The sequence below is a fragment of the Mustela nivalis genome, assembly GCF_964662115.1.
Source record: "Mustela nivalis genome assembly, chromosome: 13".
Lineage (NCBI taxonomy): Eukaryota > Metazoa > Chordata > Mammalia > Carnivora > Mustelidae > Mustela > Mustela nivalis.
In genome coordinates, this window is record NC_139032.1 from 64191110 (window position 1) to 64212652 (window position 21543).

General features: G+C 40.6%; 2 protein-coding genes across 4 annotated transcripts; one reads left to right on the plus strand and one right to left on the minus strand.

The window, feature by feature from the left end:
* MRPL50 (mitochondrial ribosomal protein L50) lies at nt 1–3424 on the minus strand. Its single transcript, XM_082696805.1, has 2 exons — nt 3288–3424; nt 1–669 (listed from the first exon to the last, which is right to left on the minus strand). Exons 1-2 carry the CDS (start codon nt 3377–3379, stop codon nt 282–284), a joined length of 480 nt encoding a protein of 159 aa, XP_082552931.1. The 5' UTR covers nt 3380–3424; the 3' UTR covers nt 1–281.
* A 167-nt stretch (nt 3425–3591) lies between these two features.
* Nucleotides 3592–17357, plus strand: ZNF189 (zinc finger protein 189). Of its 3 annotated transcripts, none has more exons than XM_082696779.1 (3): nt 3592–3983; nt 4689–4773; nt 14599–17357. In XM_082696779.1, the coding sequence occupies exons 1-3, from the start codon at nt 3951–3953 to the stop codon at nt 16317–16319; spliced, it is 1839 nt and encodes a 612-aa protein (XP_082552905.1). In that variant the 5' UTR covers nt 3592–3950; the 3' UTR covers nt 16320–17357. The 3 variants fall into 3 exon arrangements, with proteins under 3 accessions (XP_082552905.1, XP_082552904.1, XP_082552906.1); XM_082696778.1 differs by having other exon boundaries at nt 3605–3983; nt 4647–4773; XM_082696780.1 differs by having other exon boundaries at nt 3652–3983; nt 4692–4773.
* Nucleotides 17358–21543: the final 4186 nt, after the last annotated feature.

Sequence of the window (21543 nt, forward strand, 5' to 3'; positions counted from 1 at the left end):
TAGGAACAAGTTTAATTACTGTGTCCTCCAGAGAAGGAAATTTTCATACACAATTGATGATTTGATTCCACTAAAAAAAATTTTTTTCCAGCGAATGTGAAAAAAGAAAATCCTGCTATTAATTCATGACATGAGGAAAAAAAGAGGTAATTCATTCTTCCACAGAAAAAGTGGGTTTAGAAAACAGTTCTGACAGCATTTTACATGGTAAAGTATCAAGGCTAATAACCAACCCCTTGCTCAGGACAAAATGATTTCAACATGCTTCTCTTCTGAATTGCTCAGTAATCCCAAGTGATTTTTAAATTGGGAGGCAGGTTACTGGCAATAAGTTCATCAAATTTAGATCTATCATGAATAGGCACATTATAGAAATCAAGAACATCTCTGACCCTACACATCTGGTGAAGCCTGGAGTTGGGCACTGCATGGCCCAGGTCATCAGCTAAACGTGCCAACAAACCGAATTTCAGATGACCATCTTCCAGGGACACATCCTGCCAATTACTAGGTATAGATGAGCCAAAAATTTCTTTGACACAAGATTCCACACGACTCTGGAGATCTTCAGGTGGTATGTATGTTCGGCTTCGTAAGGGCGGACACACCAAAATAGGTTCTTTCTTCACCTCTTCCACTGTCTCAGCCACCACTGGCTTTGTTTCTTTTCTGGAATGATCAAAAGCAAATATGTGAATCTTTGGTTACAAGCTGATGAACACCAGACCCAATCTTATCTATCTATCTAAATCAATAAATAATATGCACACTTACTACTCTCTCGGGCCCTGTGGAGAGAGTAAGATAGGTAGTAGGTACCTGCCTTCGGAAGCTTGTAACTGAACTCGTCTGATACACACAGAAAAAAAAATTATAGATTTTACATGCTCTAAGAATTCCAAAAACAGGTAAGGAGGTTTCACATGCTCTAAGAATTCCAAGAACAGGTAAAGAGGTAAATCATTTGCCTGGGATTCCCAGTTTCTAAACCCAATCTACCTCTCTAACCTCATCTCTAATCTCCTATATACATTCTGTGCCCTACCCAAACTAAACTACTACATTGTTTCCCTCTTTCCTGGTGTCATGTGTTACCTTAAGTTATATCCTATTGGAAATGGCTATCTTTCATCTTCACCTATAGAATCTTACTTTAAGTCCTAGAACAGAACTGTTCTCTTCCAAGAAGCTTTACTTGGTTTGCCCAAATACAACTACAAATTCCTCTGATCTACTGTAGCATATTATATTGCTTTAACAGTATATCGCATCCTACCTGAGTTTTAATTTTTTTACATTCTATTTCTCTTATCAGGTCAGGGTTTCTGAGCTCAAATACTGACATTTTAGACCAGATAATTCTTTGTTGTAGGGTGCTATCATGTTCATTGTCAGAGTCCAGCAGCATCCCTAGCCTCTGTCCAGGATAGGGTAAATGCCATAGCATTCCTGTCCTCTAGTCATAACCAAATGACACTGCCAAATGTCCAGATGGGTAACTTATCCCTGGATAAAAATCACTGTACCAAATTATAAACTCCTGTTTTATTTATCATAAAGACCTGTTTTATTGATCTGCAGTCCTTTGAAAACTGCATGAATAACTGTTACCGAGTACATGAGCCCATGTCAGGAAATCTGCCCGATACACTACTTCAGTGCTTAATGAAATACTAGCTGATCTGACTCTTGTTTTCCATGGAGTTGGTAACAGACTGGGATGGGTCATCCTTACAGAAATGGGAAGCAGCAGAAAAAAAGATGTCTGGGGGGAAAAAAGAGAGAAGAAAGAAAGAGAGAGAGAGAGGAAGGTACAGAGGGAAGGAAGGAAGGAAGGAAGGAAGGATGGATGGATGGATGGATGTCTGGCCAAGATGGATGGATGGATGGATGGATGGATGGATAGATGTCTGGCCAAGAATATGGTTTGTTGCACTATTTTCCTTTGCCTACTTAAAGATTCTTCCAACAATTTAGCCCTCATTCTGCATCAACTCTTTATCATTTTCTTCTACCTACTACAGAGTTTCCAAGGCACACAATAAGCTGTTAAAAAATCTCCCATCTTCAAAGAAAAACAAAAATACTCCTTAGACTCCGTGTTCTTACCAATCTCCCGGAGTTGTCTATACTTTCAGTGTCTACTTCATCACCTCCCGTTTTCTCCTCAAACTACGCCAGTAGTACCATCAGAATGAAATGTAATCCATTCTTCCCATCTCTGTAATCTAGTATACTGCTCTAGTTTTCTCCATAATTTACCATTTTTTCAAAATTATATCCCACGTTTGTGTTTTTGCCTCCATCAGAATATATGCTCTATGAAGACAAATATTTAGTCGGACTTATTAACAACTGTATCCCTAACACCGAAACATCTGGCAGAGAGTAGACACTCTATGAATTTGTGATGACTGAAACAAACCTGAAGATCTGAGATACTACTACTCACCAAAAAAGAGGGGAAGCTAATAAATCCATAAACAGATGACAAAAATCCTTCCGGATGGAAAGAGTTTTTGCTTGAACCCTGACGGCATAAATGGTTCCCTGAAGTTCCCACAAGTTTTGAGGTCCTAACACTGTGAGTCAAAACAGATTTACCTTCAAAATATTCCACAGGGTGCTGTGGGAGAAGCAGCAGACGGGGAATCAGAGACCTGGGTTCTGGTCCCAGCTCTGCCATTAACCCGCTTTTGGCAAAATACTTCCTCTCCATGGGGCCTCAGTTTCCCCATACGTCCGAGCTCTGAGAAGGGGCGTTGTGTCGCTACTGTAAACTCCTTAGGGAAATGTTGACCCACACCTGACGTTTAGTAACTGTCTGTTGAGTGAATCAATGAATACACAAACGAACAATAAGAGGAGGCCACACTTCCCTTCTGAATCTGGCGCGTGAAGGAGGACACCGCGCAAATGAACTTCGTTTCCCGAGCGCTTTCACGTTCATGTTCCGGATTGCTCGTTCCAAGCGAACCATGTTTCCGGACACCGCACGCGGGGCCTGGAACAAGTGGTCCGCGCTGTTTGCTTAATAAATGAATGAGCGACGTGGGAGGGAAAGAGAGCGGTGTCTCCGCGATCAGATGACAAAACAGGCAACACTGGGCCCCAGCCTTCCAGGAGACCCGCGCTTTCGCTTCTGGACTCCTAACCCTAACCCAAGCGGAGGACTAGGGTCGCGTCTCAATAGCATGGCACTCACTTTTGAATTCGTGCTTTTATCCTCCTCAGTTCCTCTCCTTACTTTCCCTGAACGAGACCCACCATCCAAACTTCCGCTTTACCTGAGTCGAGACCAAAATTCTCTGCGTGGTGCCCCTAAGACGATCCACGTGAGGCCTCTTCTGGTAACACCAGACGCGGACAGCGCGGCCATCTCGGAATAAAGCCGCTTGCTAGCGCTCCGCTCTCAGGGGGCAGTGACGCGCCAAGACCAGCCAGTCACACGTAAGCTTAGTGGTAGGTGTTCCCTTTTTCCTGTGAAGCGCCACTAGTTTCTCCCGCCCCCTTTGCACGCCGGGAAATGTAGTCCGGTGGCCATTGCCCGCAGAGGCTGGACCGAGGCGTTCTCTCAGAGCATGACGGGAGTTGTAGTTGGGGGGCGTCCCGGAAGGTTCCGGGTGACGCCTTCTGGTCCGGGGGCGGGCGGTCATAGCGCTCCTTGGCTGAAAGGAGGAGGAACTGGCAACTGGGAGGAGGCTCTAGCGAGGCCTGGAAGTCTGCGCAGCTAGGCGGGGAGGGAATTGGGGGTTGGGGGACGGCCAAGGAGCGCGTGTGATATGCTGCTGGGGTCGTGACCGCTCGGGGACCAAGGCAGGACCTGGCCATACCCAGCCTGGAGGCCTCGCCTTCGTTGGGCCTAATTTCTGAAGGCTGGGTAGGCCTTAACGAGAGGCTTCTTTCCGTGCGACCGCCGCGGATTCCTGCCCTGATTCTCTGTCCAGGAGATGGCCTCCCCGAGCCCCCCGCCCGAGCCAAAGGTAAGTCCCCCTCTGGGTATCACCGTTCTCTCGCTATAACCGGAGCTAGGCCGCGCCTCCGCCTCCCCACCTCCCTGACCATGGTCTTTAGGGCCAGCGATGTGTGCAGGGAGGTACCCCGTAGTGCTCCCACTTGGCCTTTTTTTTTTTTTTTCCAAGAGCGACTTGGTAAATCCGGTGAAGAAAATTAGTAATGTTCCACACATGCGCCCTCATTTGTGAGTTCTTCCAAATGAGGCACCATTTTTAAACCTCCCCCGTGTTTTATGCGCCTGTCACGATGCTTGGACCCAAGGTAGATGCTTAGAGAAGTTCATGGAATTGAACAGGGTCCCAAGCCAGTGGGGTAGAGTTGGAGCTGGGCAATTCGTGCAGGACACTTGGGGAGTTTGGGGACAGCTTGCTAGAATGAAAATGTTAGTGTATAATTATTAAACCAGAAAAGCTCTATCTTTAGGACCAGCACTACTGACGACAAGGATCCAGTTCAGTTATCATCTAGTTTGAGGTGCTTGTCTGTTACAAAATTGGGCCCCATTTGGAACTCTTGGTTATCATGTTCCTCCTAGCCTACCTGGCCCTGATAAGTGATTTCGTCTACTTTCAGTGGTAGAATTGTCCTTGAGACAACAGGAACTGACTACAGAAATCGTGCTATTTCAGGGGTTGCTGACATTTGAGGATGTGGCTGTGTTTTTTACCCAGGAGGAGTGGGACTATCTGGATCCAGCTCAGAGAAGCCTGTATAAAGATGTCATGATGGAGAATTATGGAAACCTGGTCTCACTGGGTAAGAATCTTTTCTTTCTCTGGTTAAAATATCTGAGAGGCTATAAGAAATCAGACTCTGCGAACACTTGGACCAGAACCAGTACCAAAACTGCGTTGTTCCAAAGTTCTGATTCAAATCTTTCAGCCATTAATTGTTTCCATGCCTGTCATCCCTAGCTTCCTTGCAATAACCAAAATACATGCCTTTCTGGCTTCTTATCTTCATAATCTCATTCCCATATTGCTCTGTACTTTCCCTCCTGGCTCATCCTCCCACTGATTTCCTCCCACCCCTTTTCACTCTGCCTTCTGGAGCCCCTGTTCTTCTTCACATAATGTTCCTTACCCCTCCTGGCCTTAACTGAAAACTGGCACTTTCCCAAGGACACCATTTCCCTGGCAGAGGCTGCTTATTTTCCTGCATTTTCTTTTTTTCCCCTATCCTTTGTCTCAAGGCTTGAAGGGAGAAGTTATGTTCTCCTACCTTTTCAGGGCTGTTCCTGAAGCATTGGTTTAACTCTTCAAGCAAAATTTCTCTTCTTGCCTCAGCAGTCTTGCTCTACCCACTCAATTCCTTCTCACTGTCATCTGTCGACATGTCTTGGTCCCTCACACACAGATTTTGTCACATTTCAGAATCTTCTGTATGCTCACCTATGCAATCAGTGATGTAGTCATCACTTAACCCTCACTATATTCCCTGACCTTATTTGCTTCAGGGACCTGGCTTTCCTTTTTTGTTCAGTTCACATCAATGATCAAACCCTCAGTTTTGTCAAAACAGGCAAATCTTAAACCCTGATATCTTACTCTTTTGAAAATTTTGCAGACATTATTATTATTTTAGATTAACTAAACAGGGGTGACCAAAACAGACATCATCTCTGCCCAGTGGAGTTTACTCTAACTTCTTACCTTTCTACCTCTCCTACTCCTTTCCTCCTACACCTGGTTATTCTTTATTTTTTTTTTTAAAGATTTTATTTATTTATTTGACAGAGAGAGATCACAAGTAGGCAGAGAGGCAGGCAGAGAGAGAGAGACTGGGAAGCAGCTGCTGAGCAGAGAGCCTGCTGCGGGACTCGATCTCAGGACCCTGAGATCATGACCCGAGCCGAAGGCAGAGGCTTAACCCACTGAGCCACCCAGGCGCCCCTACACCTGGTTATTCTTAATCATGTTTGCTGTTCTTGACTTCTCCCTTTCTCCCCGCCAGACTATCAGTCCTGTCCTAACTTCATCTCCTCATCTAATCCATGGACCTACATATAAATTATCACCAGCAAGCTCTCTCACCACCTTGTCATTGTGCTCTTTGCATTCTGCAGACTTCAGATTCTGTGTTGGTTATAAAATCTGCCCCTTCTCCTACCAGGGTTGCTAAATACAGCAAGAGAAGTTCTTTAACTGAAAAGACTGATGCCCTGTGTATATGTATGCATGGCTTTTCTTCTAGTCTGCAGTGGGTTTTTACATCTCAGCCAGTTTTTTATCATTGATTGCTCTTTCCCTTCTTCTTTTTAATGACTATTACAAAAACTAAAGAAGTTTTCCTTGGGTCCATCACCCAGTGGTGGCTTCACTTTCTGTGGCAAAGATAAGATAGAGGCTACTAAACGTGAACTCCCACCTTCTCTGCTCTTCATGTGCATGCTTAAGACTACTCCTGTTTCCTCGCTTCTCCAAGAGTTTATCCATCTGTCATCTTTTCTTTTTTTTCCCCTTTACAACTTTAGTCTCTTTTCCTACTCCACTGGTACCTTTATTTTGATAATAGGTATGTTTATGACTCTTCCAGTTGGGGAAGGAAGGGAGTGGGTGGTGATCCTTTGAGTCACAGTCTCCTTGCTGCTCCATGTCACCTCCTCATTCACTTCATAGCCAAGTTTTTGTAAGAGTGGTTAATGTGTGTTTTGTACTTTACCTTCCATTATCTCTAAGCCCCTTTTCTTGCCTCTGCCATTTTCCTTGAATTGTTTAACATTGGTCTGTAATAATCCAGTCGTCAAATGCAATAGACATTTTTTGGACACTGTTTTATTTCACCTCTCTATAGATATTTGAAACTGTTGCTACCTTCTGTTGCCTTGCATTCTCACACTTCCTCTCAATTTATATGCTTTCTTTGGCAAAGCTTATCTATACTCAGATCATCACCTACTTCTATGTGATAAGTCCCAAATCTTACTTTCACCTAAGAGAAGTTCCAGAAAGCATCTGGAACTTACCTGCCTAAGTAAAAATCCTGGTTCAGCCACTTACAAGCCTTGTGACCTTGGGTGAATTACATAATCTTTCCATGCCTGTTTCTTTTTTACCAAGTGGCAATAATAATAGCACTTACCTCTTTGGGTTACTGTGAGCATTAACAGTTAATATATGTAACGTACTTAGGACCTTGAGTAGCATGTAGTAAGTATAATATAAATGTTGATGGCTGTCACTGTACTCTTTATCCTCTCTAAGAGTGCTAAAATCTTTGTCATCTTCTTTTGAAGACCATGTAAATGACTCACACCTGGCAAATCTCAAATAACCCATTCAGATCTCAAGGGCCTTCTCTTTGGAATTAAGTACTCCTTTTTCTGTGTTACTGTATACACTTCTGTTGAATTTATCACACTGTACTCTAATCATTCTTTATGTTATTTTTCTAACCAGGTTTCCATGAGGACAGTAACTATATTTTTTTCATTTGATTTCTCCAGCACTTAGCGCAGAACCATATATAGAGTCTACTAAACATTGACTCTATTATATGCTCAGCACAGAAGCATATATATTATATGCTTCTAAGTATTTGTGTAATAGAATGAATGAATATTCTCAAGATTCAGTATCTCTTGACCAGTTACTGCATTAGTCCATAAACTAGCCTCTTGCCTCCAATTTCCCTTTCTTTTAATATATTCTATTTACTGCCACCAAAGTGATTTTGTTAGTTAACTGCTTATAACTTACAATTCCTGGTAGCCTAAAGGATAAAAATCTTAATTTCTTGTACCTGCTAGGGCCTCTCTAAATAGCCCTCCTGGGTTTCTAGCGTCATATATTATTTTTGCACACCACTTCAATCTCCAGTCATATCAGCTGCTGATTTTTTTCCCCAATATGCCATGGTGTCTCTGAGTCATTGCCAGCTTTATCCACACATATGGTATCCTGGCTGATAGAACCAGACATATGCCCAGCCTTGCCTGCCCCTACTACTGTTAGATGTGAGTACCATATGGACGAAGGCATGGCAGTGAGCCCATCTGTGATCTCCTACTTTCAGGTTCCCATTTTAGCTGAACTACAGCTTTTTATCTGTTATTATTTCTCCCTCTGCAATCTTTTCATCTACAGATTCTGTCACCATTCCTTTGATAAGAGTTCCCTTGGTGAAAGATCACAATTACTTGATTTTTTTCTAACATAGTGTTTTACTGCACATCATCTTGCTTCTTTAGTTAGTACAGCTCTCTTCCAAATTTAATTTTGGTCTTTTATTCGTACCTTTCCTTTCTATGATGATTTTTCTTTAAACACTTTGGTAACTATGTTAATACAACTGACAGCTTGATCTCAATTCTCAGTCTTCCAGTTCTTTCTTTCTTTTTTTTTTAAATATTTTATTTATTTATTTGACAGAGACAGTAAGATCACAGGTAAGCAGAGAGGCAGGCAGAGAGAGAGGAGGAAGCAGATTCCCTGCTGAGCAGAGAGTCCGATGTGGGGCTCAATCCCAGGACCCTGAGATCATAACCTGAGCCGAAGGGAGAGGCTTAACCCACTGAGCCACCCAGGCCCCAGGTCTTCCAGTTCTTTCAACTGAAATGGACGTCTTCAGTTTTAATGACTTTTTTCTAGTCTGCTTGAGCCGTATTGGACCTTGACAGAATTGGGAATTGCTGTTCCTGTAAGACCTTAAACTCATTGATTCTCTTCTTAGATTATATATATACTTAGAATATATATATTATGTATTCTTTCCTCAATTGTTTGTTCAACTACTCATCCTTTCAATAAATAGTTAATCAAGCATTGTGCTAGTGCTAGGAATGCAGATTCTTCCCCATTCTCGCATTCTTTTACCAAAAAAACTGTTCTTCCTATACACTTTCGGATTCTAGGATTGGCAGCTGTGGTCAGTCCACAGGCCAGATCTGGCACACTGTCCATTTTTATGAATAAAGTGCCTATTTTGGGGGCGCCTGGGTGACTCAGTAGGTTAAATCCTTTGCCTTTGGCTCAGGTCATGATCCCAGGGTCTGGGGATCGAGCCCCACATCGGGCTCTCTGCTCAGCAGGGAGCCGGCTTCCCTTCCTCTCTCTCTGCCTACTTGTGATCTCTGTCTGTCAAATAAATAAATAAAATCTTAAAAAAAAAAAGTGCCCATTTTATGTATTATCTGTTACTATTATCATGCTGTAATGGCAGAGTTGAACATTTGCAATAGAGCCTATATGGCTCTCAAAGCCAAAAATATTTATTGTCTGGCCCTTTTTGGAAAATGTATGGTAACTCTTGTTATGGCCTAAAGCTTAGCCACTTCCACTTCACCATTTCCTTGCCATTTCTCTCTGCAGCTACCATAGTATTAAAACTAATTAAAGATTATAGAAATTAACTCAAACTAGCTTAAGTCAGCAAGAGAACTTATTATAGGGACAGAGGTGGCACACACAATATATGAGCACGACTGCAACTGGATGTCAGAAAAGGACTAAACCTAGGGGCTTCTGGGTGGCTCAGTTGGTTAAGCATCTGACTCTTGACCTTGGCTCAGGTCTTGATCCCAAGGTCATGTGTTCAAGCTCCACATCTACTGTGGAGCCTACTTTAAAAACAAAAACAAGGGGTGCCTGGGTGACTCAGTGGGTTAAGCCTCTACCTTTAGCTCAGGTCATGATCCCAGGGTCTGGGGATCAAGCAACACATCGGGCTCTCTGCTCAGTGAGGAGCCTGCTTCCCCCTCTCTGCCTGCTTCTCTGCTTACTTGTGATCTCTGTCTGTCAAATAAATAAATAAAAATCTGGGACGCCTAGGTGGCTCAGTCCGTTAAGCCACTGCCTTCGGCTCAGATCATGATCCCGGGGTTCTGGGATTGAGTTCCGCATTGGACTCCTTCCTCGGCAGGGAGCCTGCTTCTCTCTCCGCCTCTGCCTGCCACTCTGCCCACTTTGTGCGCGCGCTCTCTCTCTCTGACAAATAAAATCTTAAAAATAAATAAATAAATAAAAATCTTTAAAACAAAATGAAACACAGAAATTGGATTGCTCAGGAAGGAACTCTGTCTTTGCATTCTGTTTCTTCTTGGTAGACTGGTCTTTCCTCCTCATAACCACATGCTTCTGTCGCTATAGCTTCTGAGTTGATAGATTATAATTCTAGTCGTGTTCAGAATAACTGCCTATTTCAGTTTTAATTCCTGGTAGAGATGCACTTTGAGTCAATTCTCTGCAAATTAGCTATATGATCACAGGATGGGAGCATAGACTAAAAGCATGGCAGAGACCTCAGAAGGTGATTATAGCTACCAAGCCCAGATCTAATGGATAGTCCTTTCTGTACTACTCTGTGTGGAAGTCAAAACTCACTTGTTTTCTTTACCTGTCTCTTTGACGTATTTATTTTCATTCCAGTGTCTCTCTGTCTAATTTACTTAAGCAGAGTATTACATTTTATGTCTGATATGATAAATCATTCTTTTATGTTCTTTTTTAGGATACACTTGTTTTCTTTATTCTTCCAGTTGAAATTTAGATTCATTGAGATTTTTTATTCATTTATAAGATTTTGATTGGCGGGGGTGCCTGGGTGGCTCAGTGGGTTAAGCATCTGCCTTCGGCTCAGGTCACGGTCCCAGGGTCCTGGGATTGAGCCCCACATCGGGCTCTCTGCTCGGCGTGGAGTCTGCCTCTCTTTCTCCCTCTGCCTGTCTCCCTGCTTGTGCTCTCTCTCTCAAATGAATAAATAAAATATTTAAAAAAAAAAAAAGATTTTGATTGGAATATAGTTGGGTTCATAAATTGGTTTGGAAAGAATTAAGATCCTTATAACATTGAATCTCTTTAGCAATTTGCTTGACTCTATTTATCTGTCTTACGTCCTTCAGAAAATTTTTATGGCTTATTTTCAAAGCTCTCATTCAATTCTTATGAGACTTATTCCTGGTTTTATGGTTTTTATTACCGTATAAGACATTTTATTTTTCTATAACATTTACTAATTTTTTATTCTTGGCAGTAAGTACTTACCACTATTTATTTTACATCTTAGTTTTCTTGTTACTATTATATTTAACTTAATTTTTTTTAGAAATTATACATGGACATTATATTGTCTGCAAATAACAACAATTTTATCTGATTCCTTTGAGTAAAACCCTAGAACAACAACACTGGGTAAACATTATAAAGAGACTTTCCCTTCTCACAAGGAATTTACAGTCCCATGGAGGAGGTAAATACAGCGCAATAACAGTGCATATAATAGCTATAATGCAGCTGTGGATGAGGGCTGGTAATAAAAAACAGAACATCTAAGTCTGCCACTTGGGCTTAGTGAAGGCTTTGTAGAGGAACTGTTACTTGAATTGAATCTTAAAGAGAAACCGGGAGTTTGCCAGGTAAACAATGTTGGGGGACATTTAGTAAAATGAGATGTTCGAAGAAATGGCATAGAAGATTAGCATAAGCGGGGCGCCTGGGTGGCTCAGTAGGTTAGGGCCTCTGCCTTCAGCTCAGGTCATGATCTGAGGGTACTGGGATCGAGCCCCGCATTGGGCTCTCTGCTCAGCAGGGAGCCTGCTACCTCCTCTCTGCTTGCTTCTCTGCTTACTTGTGATCTCTGTCTGTCAAATCAATAAATAAAATCTTAAAAAAAAAAAAAAGATTAGCATAAGCAATTTGCCCACTTTGCAGTGTGAGAGAGTGGGTAGGAGGGTGACTTGAGATTTAGAGAACCTTTTGTGAAGTGCTGAGTATCATGGTGGAAAGAGCTTTGATTTGCTCTCATAAGTGATGGAGTACTAGTGAATCTACAGGTGGTGATGCGACTGGAATTCCATTTCATGCACATCTCTCTGGATGCAGTGGAGTAGATGTAGTATGGAGACAATTTATTGGATGGCTTTTGCATAATCCAGGAAGACATGGAAAGAAGGTAGATACTAGAGAGCTGAATCTTTGATTTTGGTGATTGTTTACCAATAGGAAAAATGGAAAAATCTAGGGTGATTTTCTGCTTTGGGTAATGGATGAAGATGCCTGTCAAGAGAAGATGATTGGAGGTAGAGTCATACATGACAGCAAATGATGATGATCATGTTAATTGTAAGCCCTTTTTGAGACAGGTAAATAGACTATATAGAGAGAGCAAGGTAAGAATGTAAATATGGGTAACAGTAACCTTCAACAGTTAATGAAGGAAGAGAAATACATGAAGGAAATTTATTAGAAAAGGCCAAAGAAGAAATAGGGAACTAAAAGAATATAATGGCATAGAAATCAAAGCCAGATAGTGTCAAAATGGAACTAGTCAACAGTGTCAGATGCTGCTGAATAAGGACTAAAGATGTTTATTGTATTTATTATTCAAGAGTCATTGGTGATTTAGAAGAAGCTTTTCAAGATTCTGGAAACAGAAGCCATATTTCACAGTAGGTTGTAGGGGAAGAGGTGGGCATGGGAAACATACCTAGGAACAGGAGACCTACAGAGTTAAGATTTTATTTCAAAACTTAGCTTTCATTAAGAGAGGGGTTTCAGGTTTGAGATAAAGTTGGGCGTATTTGTATGCTGAGCATATGTAAATATGTTGGCAATGGAGAACAGATGGAAGAATGAGGAAACAATGGTAGTAGTTAGGTACTCAAGAGACATGGGAGATCAAGAGAAGGTAGGTGAATTAGCTTTGGATAGGAATGGAATATATCTTCATATACCATTGCAGATAACTTTATAGGCAGGGGGCAGAAAGTTCAGGGAGTTCTCTCATCCTTTTTCATTGTGTGAAAGAAAGCAGACCTCTCAAGTGAATTTAAGATATAATACTATTAGTAGCATAAAGAGAAATAAAGTTTCTACTGATTTTTTAGAGGAATAAGAGAAGTGTTTTTGGAATAAAGTAACTTAATGACTGGTTTGAACTAAGTGAAAAGAAAACTCAGAGATGACTCCAAAGAAAATTAGAAAATTGAGAGAAAAGAGGAAGTCTAAAAAAGGAAATTGTTTAGGGCCAAATGTATATATCTGTTACCAATCAGTTCTTCTAGTGGAATTATCCAGCAGAGAGCAAGAGAGGGAAAATCGGGGAGAAAGTCAGAGGCAGACTTGAGTTCTGTATGCCACTCTGTTTCATCTTACATGAAAATGTAAGATTTTCATTTCTCAGATGTCTTAGAGACTCTCAGTTGGAACTAAATGGCTCCAACTTGGCTCTTACATTAGAAGGGTAAGAAACCTATGTACTTGAAGAATGTGGTAGGATTTGCGGTAGGGGAGGGCGTAAGTTACCACAGACTGCATTTTCTCTGTTTCTTTCATTAACTGTGACCATGTTCCTTTTGTATTTATTTTATTATGTCTTTCTGTATCATAGACTCCTTGTCACTCCAATGCATTTTTTTTTCATTTTTTAAAAATTTTATTAACATATAATGTATTATTTGCTTCAGGCGTGCAGGTCTGTGAATCATCAGTCTTACACAAATCACAGCACTCACCATAGCACATACCCTCCCCAGTGTCCATAATCCATTATTTTATATTAAAGGGCATTTTGTCTCAGTAGAGGAGTGCTTTAGTTAAGTATTTTATCATGTTTTCTCTCCCCAGTGTACTAGTCATTCATTTTATTAGCTGGGGAACTTCATGTCTTATCTTTGAATCCTGAATCCTTACACACACCTGGAATGCTTTTGTTTGCAATAAGTAAATTCTTGTAAATGAATGAATTGTTGCTTCCCCTGTTTTGTTTTTTGTTTTTGTCTTTTACCCTTTTCAACATTTTGTGTTCATTTCTGTCAGTTATTTGGTCTACTCATGGTTCAGTAATGCTGTCTTACTCATATTTTCCTGAACCTACGTTTTTTTATTCCTGCATCATCCTTTCTTCCTTGATAGAATACTTCATTATACTACTACTTGTTCTATTTCATTGTTTCCCCATCTTACCTTGCCTAATTGTTGATTTACCAGGACTTCTTCCCAATTCTGCTTGCCCTACTAACTCATCATTTTACTTATAAAAACACCCTTTTAGTGTGCCTGGCTGACTCAGTTAGAGGAGCATGTGACTCTTGATCTCAGGTTTGTGAGTTCAAGCCCCATGTTGGGTGTAGAGATTACTAAAAAAAATAAAAACTTAGGGGCACCTGGGTGGTTCAGGGGGTTAAGATTCTGCCTTCAGCTTGGGTCATGATCTCAGGGTCCTGAGATTGAGCCCTGCATCTGGCTTTCTGTTTGGTGGGGAGCTGCTTCCCCCCCCCCCCCGCCTACTTGTGATCTTTCTGTCAGATAAATAAGTAAAATCTTTAAAAAAATAAAAAATAAAAACTTAAAAGCTTGCTTCTTTAAAAACACACATACACACTCACACACTCACTCTTTTCATACCCCTTCTCCAAGAAAAATATTTTATCAGATAACTAATATTATTTATATAGCTTGTATTCTTTGCCAGGCATTGTCCTAAATGCTTTGTATATATAAACTAATTTAATCTTCACTATACTCTGGAGTAGTCATTCACATTTTATAGATGTAGTGGATTAATTTGTATTAATAATACTTTCCTAAGCATTTCTCCTTGCTAACAAGAGAGCCCAGCTGATCTATTTTCTATTTATTATTCCAGATGTTTTGAACAGAGATAAGGATGAGGAGCCAACTGTGAAACAAGAAATTGAGGAGATTGAGGAAGAAGTGGAACCACAGGGTGTAATAGTTACAAGAATCAAAAGTGAAATTGACCAAGATCCCATAGGTAGGGAAACCTTTGAACTTGTTGGTAGGTTAGATAAACAGAGAGGTATCTTTTTATGGGAAATACCAAGGGAATCTTTGGCTCAGGACCAGAGAATGTTCAGAGGAAACAGTAATATTATTCGTAAGAGATCAAACTCAGAAGAGAAATGCCATAAATGTGAAGAATGTGGAAAAGGTTTTGTCCGGAAGGCCCATTTCATTCAACATCAAAGGGTACATACTGGTGAGAAGCCTTTTCAATGCAACGAATGTGGAAAAAGTTTTAGTCGCAGTTCATTTGTTATTGAACATCAGAGAATTCACACTGGGGAAAGGCCGTATGAGTGTAATTATTGTGGAAAAACCTTTAGTGTGAGCTCAACCCTTATTAGACATCAGAGAATCCACACTGGAGAGAGACCCTATCAGTGTAATCAGTGTAAACAGAGCTTCAGCCAGAGAAGGAGCCTTGTTAAACATCAAAGGATTCACACAGGTGAGAAACCCCATAAATGTAGTGACTGTGGGAAAGCCTTCAGTTGGAAGTCACACCTTATTGAACATCAGAGAACTCACACTGGTGAGAAACCCTATCACTGTACCAAATGTAAGAAAAGCTTTAGTCGAAATTCATTACTTGTTGAACATCAGAGAATTCACACTGGGGAAAGACCTCATAAATGTGGAGAATGTGGGAAAGCTTTTAGATTAAGTACATACCTTATACAACACCAAAAAATCCACACTGGTGAGAAGCCTTTTCTTTGTATCGAATGTGGAAAAAGCTTCAGTCGGAGCTCATTCCTTATTGAGCATCAGAGGATCCATACAGGTGAAAGACCTTATCAGTGCAAAGAGTGCGGGAAAAGCTTCAGTCAGCTGTGCAACCTTACTCGTCATCAGAGAATTCACACAGGAGACAAACCCCATAAATGTGAGGAATGTGGAAAAGCCTTTAGCAGAAGCTCAGGTCTTATTCAGCATCAGAGAATCCACACCAGAGAGAAGACTTATTCATACAATGAAACCAAGGAAAGTTTTGATCCAAATTGCAGTCTTGTTATACAGCAGGAAGTCTACCCCAAGGAAAAATCTTATAAATGTGATGAATGTGGAAAAACTTTCAGTGTCAGTGCACACCTTGTACAACATCAAAGAATCCACACTGGTGAAAAGCCCTACCTGTGTACTGTATGCGGGAAAAGCTTCAGTCGGAGCTCATTTCTTATTGAACATCAAAGAATCCACACTGGTGAGAGACCTTATCTGTGCAGACAGTGTGGCAAAAGCTTTAGTCAGCTTTGTAATCTTATCCGACATCAGGGTGTTCACACAGGTAATAAACCCCATAAATGTGATGAATGCGGGAAGGCCTTTAGCCGGAACTCGGGCCTAATTCAGCATCAGAGAATACACACAGGAGAGAAACCTTACAAGTGTGAGAAGTGTGACAAAAGTTTTAGTCAACAGCGCAGCCTTGTCAACCATCAGAAGATCCACACAGAGGCAAAAACCCAAGAAACCCATGAATGTGATGCTTGTGGCGAAGCCTTCAATTGCCGCATATCTCTTATTCAGCATCAGAAATTGCACACTACATGGATGCAGTAAATGTAGAGACATATTCAAGCTCAGTTTGACTTGAGACTAGCTACCCAAGTGCAGTTTCAGTATGGCTCACTGTGAGTCAGTTTCAGTGACAAAGCAGATTGTCCTTGGCCTCAGGCAAATGGTTTCTAAAGATTCTGTGAAAGGTGGACAGCTGCCCACAGGCAGCTGAAGACTTCCATTACTCTTTGTTTGGATGATCCTAGAGAAGGACTCAGTAATTTATTTAAGCATCTTTTTTTCTCACGCATCTTTTAGGAGAGAGGTCAAACCCAGGTTCAGAGCACTTGGTATTATAATTAATAAAGGGACAAGGACAAAGTTGCATTGGTACAAGGGAGCAGAAATGAGAAAACTAGAGTAATTAATTATTCAGGAGTGTCCCTTGCCACCATCATATGATGGTTCGTTCAGTTCCATAATATGTTTGGCAGTGCATGCCAAAGCCTAGTAATGAAGCATATGATTAAGTTTTCAAGGAAACAGCCCCATTTTTTTTTTTTTTCCAAACTGATACCCAAAGGTTTTCTGGGTCATTGTTTAAGAAAGCCAGTTGTTTGGCATGGAGTTAAAGAAACAGTTCCAATGCCTTGTGGTTCCCAGATCTGTGAAATGAGTGGACCATTAATCTTACGTGTAAAGATTATATGAGTAATTAATAAGCCTAGCAAAGGTGTTACCAAGGAACCTTTGGGAGTGCCTTTTTTCAAGATGGGCCTGAAAAAGTGGAGGAAGACACTTCTTTTTGTGCCCTCCCATCTGTGAAACATAACTGTAGTCCTATACAAATAATCTTATTCCTCCACTACCAGTAGCATGCGAAAGTGTACATATTTTGATTACCAAGAGTTGGAAATAAAAAGACCTGGAGTCTATACTAGGAAACATATTTTGGTATTGCTTTGGTTTTTATGGTAACTAGACTTTGCATGCAATTTTAAAATCCTTATTTCTGGTTCTAGGGCTTCCATTAGTTGATGGTTATATAAACCTATTAATTCATCTGTTTTAATAATTAAACCTGTTTTGTTTTTTGCTTTGTGTAAGAGTTCTTTGTTATTTTCATTCAAAATCTATCCTGTCAAATAAATACTGCACTTAAAAATTTAGGATTTAAAAGAAATTGCTCTCACTTGTTGTACCTGTGACTACAGGCATACCATGGAGATAGTGTTTGGTTCCAGAGCACTGCAATGAAGCAGATATTGCAATAAAGCAATATAATTTTTTTATTTCTTACTGCATATAAAAGTTATATTTACACTTTACATAGTAGTCTAGTAACTGTTCAATAGTATTATGTCTATGAAAGCAATGTACATGCTTTAATTTTAAAATACCTAAATACCTATTGCTAACCATCATTCGGAGCTTTCAGTGAGTCATAATCACTAATCAGATTAGGATAACAGATAAAATAGTAATGAAGATGTTTGAAATATTGCAAGAATTACCAAAATGTGACACAAAGACACAAAATAAGCAAATGCTCTTAGAGAAGTGGAATCGAGATTTGCCTGATGCTAGTTTGCTGCAAACCTTCCATTTGTGAAAACACGCAGTATCTGCAGAGCACAATAAAGCAAACCACAGTAGAACAAGGTGTGCCTGTAGTGACCTTTTCTGGGATAGTTCCCTTAAGGGCTAAATCCAGATTCTTTAGAATTCCAGATCACCTGGAACTCTATAATTCTACCTATCTAATAGTTTGAGCAAAACACCTCCCTTCTATATTACAGACATTCTGAACATCCCCTCCACACTTTTTTCATCTTCCCCTGGAAATATTTGTGTGTGCACATGTGAACATGAAGGTGTATGTATAGAAATTGTACTCTCTGCATTCAGATTAAGTAGTCAACATCAGTTAACTGTCAAAACAGAGTTTGTAGCCCAGTGAAAAGCAGAAAAAGTAACTGGAAATGCACTTAAGACCTCAATTATCCTCATGCTGGAAATCTCCCCAGATTTACTTATTCTACACAAATCGTTCTCTGGCCAGTGTTTCAACTAATAATAAGGTTCTCAGACCTGTTCTCAGTATTTTGGAAACCCTAATGCAAAGTATTTTCCGTATGTCATAGTTGCATGCACACTTAAGCATTGTGCTTTTTGCTGGAGTCACATCTATTTCATGTATGGATTTCTTGCTTAGCAGAAGCTGTGACTGTTGACTTCATCATAATGTGGGGACATGGTCATAGGAGATACTCCTACTAAAATTACATCATTTTTAACATCCTTGGTTGTAAACCTGGAGTGATAGCTCAAAATTCCAGTCGCCATGAAACAATTCTTGATCGTATATTCAGTTCATTGCTTATATAAAGCATAGCCCAAAAGATTAATTTTTTAAAGCAAGGTTATTGCAGTGTTCACAGTTGTTTTCTGAGAGGATGATAAAAGAACTGGGAGGCACATGAAGAAGAGAAAGAAAAAAATCTTTCAAGAGGAGATGATGCTTAAGATGAGATTAAAAGATGAGTACCAAGAAAAAAGAACAGTGTCTGAAGACAGAATTATCAGAGGACTGCTAGCTATGGAGTGAGCCTTCCGTTGTGTGGTGATGGGAAAGTGGCAGGTAGCTAAGGCTGCCTGTGAACAGGGGCAGGGGAGAGTTGCCATGCTAAAGAAATAGGACTTTATGCTGCCAAAAATTCTGTAATAACATTTTCCTTGTATTTAAGCTGTGTGTGTGCGAAAGAGAAAGGGGCACATATTTTAAGTGTGCAGCTCTGAATTTTACAACTAAATCTATTTAACTAGCACTCAGCTTAAGAAATATTACTGGTACACCTGATATTCACCTGGCTACCTTTCCAAAATCTACACACACAGCACATCTTGTGGTGCCTCTGTTTTAGTTTAAGAGAGAACGCAGAAGTGAATAGGAGGAGAAAGATGAGTTCATGTACTTAACAAAGGCCAAGAAATCTCGTGCCAGCTATAAACAAGAACCACCGAAGCCAGTGGTGTAATTCAGTCCCAGCCCAAAAGACCCAAGAACCAGGAGCACTGATGTCCAAGGACAGAAGAAGATGGATGCCCCAGCTTAGGTGGAGAGCAAATTTGCCTTTCCTCTGCCTTTTTGTTCAGTTCACACCCTCAGTGAACTAGATGATACCCACCAACATTGGTGTAGTCGGTCTTGACTTAGCCTACAGATGCCAGTGCACTTCTCTTCCAGAAACCCTCACAAACACAAGAGGTAGTATTTTATCAGCATCCCTTAGCCCAGTCAAATTTAAACAAAAAGTTAACCATCACAGTAGACAACATTTTAAAACAAGCGGGCAAAAGGAGTCTTTGGTGGAAAAAAAAAATTGAAAATCACTGCAATGCTCCATTTCTCTAACTCTGTTAAGTGAGGCATTTCATTTTCATCTGTCTTCCTAAAGGAGGATGTCATCAGCAGATCTAGGGGCATACAGAGCATACCCAGCTGAGCATAGTATTTGTAGAGTATATTTCAACTTTAAAAAAAAAATCTAGTCCAAATATTAAAAGCTTTTTTGTTTTGTTTTGTTTTGAAGTCATTGTTCCTAATCAGTATTTAATACCCGTCACCTGCCTTCTCTCCTTCAAATGTGATCTGTGGCCTTGGGTGGTTGGCAGGAGTGGGTTGATTGATTTCTTTTTAATTAAGGCCAACTCTATAACCATAATGTATGGAAAATAGAAGGATAGTTGCATTTACTTGCACAAATAGTACAATTTCCATTAACGTGTGTTTTAAAATACACGTTGGGTGCTATGTTAATACTGTATTCTTTGATAGTTGCTTCAAGGAGTCCTTTATCCTCAAGGAGACTTTGAGAAGTGAATAGTAAGCCGTATGTACTCTACAGTGTAAAGAATGGGGGAAAATCATGTAAGTTTCCAAAATGCTGAGTCTTGATATATTTTGCAGGAATAAACAGAGCATATCTCTAGCTGTGCTATTTCCTGTCCAGGAGCCATGTTCTCAAGAATGTGCATCTCATGTTCCATGGTTAAGGTAACCTACATGGTTAAGGTAACCTACATCATATGACGGTCATTGCATCCCTGGGACCAAGAAGTACACTCTGACTTCTTTAGCCTATGAAATGCTCCAGGGTAAACCAGGGAAGGACAAGGAAAAGTTGGAAGTGGCTGCCAAAAGATGTTTGACCTTGGACTTTTTAAGAGGGCAGGATAGATTTCTCTGACATCTGAGACCTCGGCTACAGCCTAGTTCTGGTTGTTCTGAGTGGCCAGAATTAGTGCTCTGTTTAGAGCACTAAAGATCTCATGTCTGCTCACCCACCACCACCAAGACTCTAAGCTGTATGCTTAATTTGCTATGCTACACACCAAGCTACTCCCAGCTTCCCAAACTTCTCCCAGTCCACTACCTTCCAAGAAAGTAATTTTCAACACTACTCTTTTATTTTCTGCTCAAAAATTACTCACTGGTCTCAATTTGTTGTTACTCCAAGGCAAGACTTCCCATAATAACCCTGCCTAATCTCCCCTTCCCCTTCCCTGTGCTGTTCTACTTGCCCTCACCCTTCTAGTCTAAGTTCCAACAGTGACCTCAACATATATAATCTGTATTCTAAAGTTAGTTCATCTTCACACTCACTCAAGTGCCTTTACCATTCTCCAAGAGCCAACTGACAGGGAAAAAACATAATATTTATTTACAATTTATGTATCCAACACTCTACGTAAAATATTTCTAACCTCACAGCAACCTGTCTTACAGACAACGAAACTGAGGCTCAAGATCTCAAGATCATATAACTAGCAATAAACTGTAATTCATCCTACTGTCTTTATACAGCCCCTTTGGTCTCAGCACCTCGCCTGTGCCATTGTTAATTTAGCACAATGTTGTGTACCATTTTGTTTCCTTGTCTTCCTCATCTCAGTGGTCAGGACCATGTAGTATCTTCACATCACAGAGCATACAGTAGGTGCTAAATGAATACTTGTTGACTGATTTTATAAATGTTCACAGAGACTGATACCCAGTATTGAGCGTTTGACCATTTCTGGAGGCTTAGGACAGGAAAATGTATTTATTCGAGGAGTGAAAAAAGAGCTAGGACTGGCTGTGTTGAGCTTTGCCATCACTCCTGTGTCTTCACTTGTCCTCTCTAGAAAATGGGCTCAGGGAATTGGTAGCACTACGTGAGCCCTCTGGGCTCTACTGAGCATGGGTTATTCATTTTTATCCCATATGTGAGATAGCTGTTGTTCT